Source organism: Phacochoerus africanus, chromosome 7, assembly GCF_016906955.1.
Source record: "Phacochoerus africanus isolate WHEZ1 chromosome 7, ROS_Pafr_v1, whole genome shotgun sequence".
Lineage (NCBI taxonomy): Eukaryota > Metazoa > Chordata > Mammalia > Artiodactyla > Suidae > Phacochoerus > Phacochoerus africanus.
The window spans coordinates 68417425-68425098 of record NC_062550.1 but is presented as its reverse complement, the minus strand read 5'-3'; the positions used below and the strand labels follow the sequence as shown (position 1 = coordinate 68425098).

At 48.9% G+C, this 7674-nt stretch overlaps 1 protein-coding gene across 1 annotated transcript in view; it reads right to left on the bottom strand.

Moving 5' to 3' along the window:
* Nucleotides 1-224: 224 nt before the first annotated feature.
* Nucleotides 225-7674, bottom strand: part of VWF (von Willebrand factor) — a 136737-nt gene continuing 129287 nt past the window's right edge. The window contains exons 48-52 of the mRNA XM_047787770.1: nucleotides 7108-7206; nucleotides 6029-6157; nucleotides 4391-4430; nucleotides 1034-1131; nucleotides 225-531 (exon numbers count right to left, since the gene is read on the bottom strand). Coding sequence (XP_047643726.1) covers nucleotides 343-531; nucleotides 1034-1131; nucleotides 4391-4430; nucleotides 6029-6157; nucleotides 7108-7206 — 555 coding nt within the window. The 3' untranslated portion in view covers nucleotides 225-342. The remainder of the gene's footprint in view (nucleotides 532-1033; nucleotides 1132-4390; nucleotides 4431-6028; nucleotides 6158-7107; nucleotides 7207-7674) is intronic.

Here is a 7674-nt window from a genome sequence, read left to right as displayed (position 1 = left end):
GCTGAGTTTCCGAGGAGGCCTGGCCCTCGCTGTCCCCTCCCCACCTGGTGAAGCCAAGATGCCATTTTCTCCCCAAGGTCTGCTTCTTCTCCTGCAGACGCCGGGGCTTCAGTGTTTCCCGACTGGGCGCCTGTGCTCCCCGGCTCAGCCTCAGCCTCAGAACCCTACCCATCCTACAGCTGCCATGTCAGCCTGGAAGACACAGGTGAGCCAGGGGCCATGGGCAAGAGGACACAGCTCGGCCTTTATTGTGGGCCCAGGAGGCTATTGGAGCAGAGCGCGCATGCGCAGGGCAGGGGTCGCCAAGGCGGGTGGCAGCGGGAGTCCGCTCGGGGCAGCGCCTCACTTGCTGCATTTCCTGGGGGAGCACTTGCACTGGATGGCGTTGAGGACCTCGTGGTAGATGGTGGAGCCGTTGGTGCAGCGCAGGGGCACCTGCATGGGTTCTGTCCGCGTGGGCGAGCAGCAGGCACACTGGTCCTCCACGTCCTCGGTGTCGATGGAGTACACGGCTTTGCTGGTGCATTTTCCCTACAGCCGGGCAGAGAGAGGCAGGGGGGTCGGTGGTGGAGCGTCCCAACTGGGGTGGACCCTGGGGCAGCCCGCCTCTTTCGCCTGCCCCCAGCGCCAAGCAAGCAGGCCTCACTCACCCAGAGCAACCCAGGTCAGCCAGGCCCTGGGAAAGGTGGGCCTCGGGGAGGTCTGAAAGGCCTTTCCCTAGGGTACCCTAGCACCCAGACCCCTCTGGCTGCAATTTCTATGCATGTTTGATTGAACTACAGGAAACACAGCTCTCCCTTCTCTTCGAAGGACTTGTTGAATCTTTTCTCATTTTTATTTCCATCTGGGGTCACAAGTTCCCGCTTACGTCAGTGAGACATTTGCTTTAAACAAAAAATCAAAAACAAAAAAAACCCTAGTTCCTTTCACTTCTCTTCCCTGTGAGTTTCCCAGATCCGCACACAATGTAACCAAAGCCAGGAGTCTAAAGGAGAAGCCCCCTGCCACCCCCCTCGCCCCGCCCCCCCCTCACCTGGCAGTAATGAATGTCCACCTCCTCTTCAGACCGGCAGTTTCCCACCTTGACGTATTGCAGCCTGGCCGTCATGTCCTTGCACTCGGGCTCCTCACCTACAGGACAGGGGAGGGACGGGACCTGTTCTTCCAAAGAAAACTCTCCAGCCCCCTTCCCTCACTTCCTGGAGGCAGGTCAGCTTCACAGTGCCCAGACCAGCAAAGACAGCCCTGGGGGAGGGGAGGAGGGGAGAGGCTGTTCCCCCTCAGCTTCTCCTGGTCCTTTGCATTCAGAGACAAGGTTATTTCTGGCTTTAACTCACTTAGTGGCACAAGTTTAATTGCAGGAGGAGCCTAGATTCACTGTGCTTCGGGTAATGGCCATGCATGAGACTTAACTTTTAGATAACTATACACTCTAAAAACCAGAATGACCACAGAGCAGTTCTCTTGTGCTTCAAACTATATCCACAAGCACATGGGCAATTAAGTAGCCAATAAACACAATTAATATCTGTCCATTTCTGCAAAGGTCACGGCCACATCAGGGGCACTCTGCCGGGGGCTAAGAGGATCCTAGGGTCTGGCGTCTCCAGGTCACTGACATGGGAGTGGGTTTCCTTACATACAGAGGTTAATGGCATTCAGATCTGAATCTCTCCGTGGCCCACTGATAATTCTAAGATTTAATGCCAGCTCACCCTTCCCCATTTGAACACTGGGAATTTTCCATTCTTCCATGATTCCAAATCTAAAATAACCTTAACTACATATTAGCTGGCCTCCCACCTTCCAAATAGTTTCATTTACGTGAAAACCTGCCAACCACATTAAGAGGGTGAATAAGGAAAACATATTTGGGCAAACACACTATATTCTTTCACTGTAGATTTAAATCCCTGACCCTGGTTTATTTTCCTGATGGAAGGTCTCCACCTCCTGAAAGCCCTGACCATCCAAGGTCCTTTTTTGCCTCACTGCTAGTTTTGCAGATAACAGCCTCAGCCAGATTCCAGTTGTAAGGCACCTAGAGAGATCTCATCTCCCCTGAGGGTCCCGACCTCACGTTCTTCAACTACGCAGAAGGAATCATAGAAAGAAGGGCTTGCAGAGTGCGCTTCCTTAATCTGCAATTTCGTTAAAGCAATTACAGGGACTGTCAGAGTGAGCCATCAAGAAAAAGAATGAGTGGAGTTCCCACTGTGGCACAGTGGATTAAGAATCCAACTGCAGGGAGTTCCTGTTGTGATTCAGCAGGTTAAGAACCTGACTAATGGAAGAGAAAGACAAAAACCATATGATATCACTTATATCTGGAATCTAATATATGGCACAGATGAACCTTTCTTTCCACAGAAAAGAAAATCATGGACTTGGAGAATAGACTTGTGGTTGCCAAGGGGAGGGAGAGGGAGTGGGGTGGATGGGGAGCTTGGGGTTAATAGATGCAGACTATTGCCTTTGGAATGGATTAGTAATGAGATCCTGCTGTGTAGCACTGGGAACAATGTCTGGTCACTTACGATGAGCATGATAATGTGAGAAAAAAGAATGTGTACATGTTTGTGTAACTGGGTCACCATGCTGTACAGTAGAAAATTGACAGAACACTGTAAAGCAGCTCTAATGAAAAAAATTAAAAACATTTAAAAAAAAAAGAAAAGAATAGAACCTGACTAGTATCCATCCATGAGGATATGAGTTCAATCCCTGGCCTCCTTCAGTAGGTTAAGGATCTAGCATTGCCATGAGCTGTGGTGTAGATCACAGACACAGCTTGGATCCTGTGTTGCTGTGGCTGTGTCAAAGGCTGGCAGCTGCAGCTCCAATTTGACCCATAGCCTGGGAATGTCCATAGGCCGCAGGTGTGGCCCTAAAAAAAAAAAAAAACCAACTGCAGCAGCTCAGGCCGATGCAGAGGCATGGGTTCAATCCCCCACCTGGGGCAGTGAGTTAAAGGATCTGGCATTGCCACAGCTTCATAAGTAGGTCACAGCTATGGCTTGGATTCAGTCCCTGGCCCTGGAACTTCCACATGCCGAGGGTGAGGCCATGAAATTTAAAAAGGAAGGAAAAGAGAGAGGAAGACAGGGAGGGAGGGAGGGAGAGAGGAAGGGGGGAGAGAAGAATGACCAAGCACTGAAAGCATTTGCATTTTCACTCTTCCTTCTCTACCCAAAAATAAACATGGGAACATGGGTCCATGAACCACCCCCCTCAAAAAAACTAACAACTAAAATAAAAAACAGTATTAATCCAGGCAAGTAATTCTATATTCGGGAACTGGAGCCCTAACATTGGGATTCTGAAGGGTACTTGTGCTCATGAACACAAGTGAGTATGTGATGAGATGCTGTCTGATGGGCAGACCTGAGCTCCGTCCGCAGAGCTGCTGCCATGACCCACCAGCACAGCACAATCGCAAGGTCAAGGGGCATCGAGAGTGAAGAAGAGGAGACTAATAAAACTGAGGCCAGTCTTGCAACTCCTGTGTTCTCTGCAGCCCTGCAGCCAGCGGCTAGATTCCCTTTCTCTCTAAGATACCTGCATGACACCAAAGAACAGAGGTGTACTGAGTGTCTGCTGTCAAGATCATGAATCAAGGGGCCTGTCTTCAAGGAGCTCTGGCGGCAAAGAAGATATTTCCTTTCTTTTTTTCTTTTCTTTCTTTCTTTTTTTTTTTTTTGGCCACACCCACAGCATGCAGAAGTTTCTGAGCCAGGGATCAAACCACGCCACAGCTGTGACTTGAGCCACAGCAGTGACAACACCAGATCCTTAACCTGCTGTGCCACCTGGGAACTCCCAAGATATTTTCTCATGATGAGACTGTGAACAACCCAAAATTTGGCCAAGAAAAAGGCAGGTAAGAGGCTGCTGACTGTCAGGAGTTTAGAAGGAACGAGAAAAAGACTGTTTCACAGGCATTTGAAAGGGGCTTAAGCAGGGGTCAGTCTGAGGACACTCAGGAAGGAGCAGCAATTCCCTGCAAAGCTGAACATGATGACGGCAATATCTCTCTAGAATAAAGTCCCTGGGGAGTTCCCGTTGTGGCTCCGCAGAAATGAATCTGACTAATATCCGTGAGGATGCAGGTTCCATCCCTGGCCTCACTCAGTGGGCTAAGGATCTGGAGTTGCTGTGAGCTGTGGTGTAGGTCGCAGACTCAGCTGGGATCCCATGTGGCTGTGGCTGTGGCTGTGGTGTAGGCCGGCAGCTATAGCTCTGAATGGACTCCTAGCCTGGGAACCTCCATGTGCCGCAGGTACGGCCGAAAAAGACAAAAAAAACAACAACAAACAAACAAAAAACCCAAAACAGTCCCTGAACTTGGTCTGATAGATTTCAAGGGAGAAGTTACTGCTAATGTACTTACATGTGTCACAGCATGTGCCTGGAATTTTCATGATTTTCCCCTAAGAAAACAGAAAAGTCCCAGATTAGGCACCAACAGGACATAGGAGACACTTTTAAGTCACCCCAGGCCAATTCCTGGCTCTGGACACACAGCCCCAAGCTAAAGTCCCTCGACGTAAACTGGCTTTCCCATCACAGATGTGAACAGACCGACTACCCCACCTGACCAGGCTGAAATGATTCCGATTATTCTAAATTCTCTTCCAGCTGAGTCACTGACAACTGTCATTCCCAGGGGAGACTGGAAATTAGCTTGATGTCTCACCTTCCCATCCAAGGATCACAGATTCGGTCTCCCCAAGGGAAAGGTGTCTTTCTAAAGAATCATATAGAGTTTTGTCTCTCCATTGGGTTTTGATTTTGATTTTTAAACTCGGTCAAGGTAAATCTTTGGACTTTGGGAATCACGGCAGAGCTAGACTGCCATTCAAAGGACCCTCTTCTTGGGCGTGGAGAAAAGAGAACCCTCATACACTGCTGGCGGGAATGTAAATTGGTACAACCACAATGGAGAAGAATATGGAGGTTTCTCAGAAAAGTAAATATAGAATTAACATATGATCCTGCAATCCCACTCCTGGGCTTCTGTCCAGACACAACTATAATTCAAAAAGATACATGCACCCATACGTTCACTGCAGCACTATTCACAAGATATGGAAACCACCTAAATGTCCATCGACAAATGAATGAATTAAGAAGACATGGTACATATGTGTGATGGAATACTACTCAGCCATAAAAAACAGAATGAAATAATGCTATTTGCAGCAACGCGGATGCACCGAGAGATTCTCACACTAAGTGAAGAAAGTCAGAGGAGTTCCTATTGTGGCGCAGCGGAAATGAATCCGACTAGGAACCATGAGGTTGCAGGTTTGATCCCTGGCCTCGCTCAGTGAGTTAAAGATCCAGCATTGCTGTGAGCTGAGATGTAGGTCCCAGACGCAGCTCAGATCTGGCGTTGCTGTGATTGTGGCGTAGGCCGGCTACAGCCTCATTTGGACCCCTAGCCTGGGAACCTCCATATGCTGCGAGTGCAGCCCTAAAAAGAAAAATAAATAAATAAATAAATAAATAGATAAATAAAGTCAAAAAGAGAAAGACCTGTATAGAATTTCACTTATATGTGGAATCTGAAATTTAACACAAAAAATCCTATCTACAAAAGAGACAGACTCCCAGACATGGAGAACAGACGTGTGGTTGTGAAGGGGAGGAGATGTGGGATGGGTGGGGAACTGGGGCTGGTGGAGGCAGACCATGACATTCAGAATGGATAAGCTAGGAGGTCTGCTGTACAGCACAGGGAACTAGAGCCCATCTCCTGGGATAGACCATGAGGGAAGATAATGTAAGAAAAGGAGTGTGTGTGTCTGTGTGTGTCTGTGTGTGTGTGAAACAGAGAGAGAGAGAGAGAGAGAGAGAGAGAGAGAGAGAGAGAGAGAGACGGGGTCTCTTTGCTGTACAGCAGAAATTGGAGCAACATTGTAAATCAACCATTCTTTAATAAACCAATTTTTAAAAGGACCCTCTTCTTAGAGTCAAAGATGGAAACGGTCGAGAGGAAAGCGGGGCCTTCACTCCAACAACTCACCCCCGAGGCCAGACATTTGTGTTGATCAAAAGGTGGGCAGCCCGTGATCCTCTTCTCCCAGATGTACTCGCCTCTCTCGTTGACCCTGCAGAAGTGACTGTCACAGCCATCCTGGAGCGTCTCATCGCGCTGCACGGAAAGAGGGGAGGAGGGTGGAGCAGATGTGAAGACAGTGTTTGGGTCACAAAGCCTCTTCAAACCATGACCCTGACTCCTGGGAGTTGTTGAGACAATCCACAGGACTATGGAACCAGAATGAGGCAGTGTGAGCAAAGCCTCTGCGCCCAGAATTCAGAACAGAAGTGGAGTCCAGCTTTACAGCGTATTTACTGGGAACAGGGCTGCATAAATGGAAAGAATCCCTGAACTCTTCCGACCACTGAAAAGCGTAAAGAATTAAGACTCAGAAACACAGCAAAGGTAAGCTGGACAGTCACTAACTGAATGTGCTGATTCTGGCTTTCAAAGATCAGAGTTTGTGTCCGCCTCATCGCCTGTCCTGTCTCCCAGTCAAGGCTGGAGAAAATCTTAAAAGATCAACCAAGTCCAAATCACGGCGCCCTACACTCACCACACTTGTCAAGGAGTGTGATAAAATAAATCAGAAAGTCTGTACCTTCTAAAGCTTACCTTTGTGTGTGTGTGTGTGTGTGTGTGTGTGGATGCATGTGTGTGTGTGGATGGGTGTGAGTGTCTTTTTCGGGCTGGACCCGCAGCATATGGAGGTTCCCAGGCTAGGGGTCTAATTGGAGCTGTAGCTACCGGCCAACACCACAGTCAGAGCAACACTGGATCCGAGCCATGTCTGTGAACTACACCACAGCTCACGGCAACACCAGATCCTTAACCCACTGAGTGAGGCCAGGGATGGAACCAGCGTCCTCATGGATGTTAGTCGGGTTTGTTAACCGCTGAGCCACGATGGGAACTTCTCTATCTTTTCTCTATAAAACCAGAAATAGGTATGAAAAGAAGCCAATATGGACCCAAACTTAGTCCCTTTCCTCAAAGAAAAGATCCCCAAGTAGGAAACCAGATGGTGGCTTGAGGGGGGCCTCCCAAGTCCAACTTGCTCACACCTTCAGTGTCATGATCTGTCCCCCTCGTAGCTGAATGGTGCAAGCCGTAGGCAGGCATCTCCCGCAGCATTCCCCCGGCATCTTCTCTTCCTTGTATCCCTGCATCCAGGAGACAAAGCACCCTCCGTTAACCTCCCGGGAACAGCCCAGTCCCAAGTAGGCTGAATGGCAAAATGTTTCCGTACCCAGCTGCCCAAACCAGAAATCTGGGGGTCACCCTTGACTTCTCTCTTTTTCTCACCCCACCCCCAACTCATCACCAGATCTTGCCGAAAATGCATCCTGAACTAATCCACGGCTTGTCATTCCCATGTCCACTGTCACCACCTAGTCCAAGCAACCATCACCCACCACTGGACTCTGCAAGAGCTGTAACTGCCTTCCTGTTTCCACTCTTTCCCCTCCACAGTCAGAGGAAGAAGCAGTGGCTTCCAGACAGCAGGGTTTCATGGTTTTATAAAAATGCCCCCAAGTCTGGGAGACAACATAGGGTAGCCAAAACCAACTTTTTTTTTTTCTTTTGATGTTTGTCTTTTTAGGGCCGCACCTGTGGCATATGGAGGTTCC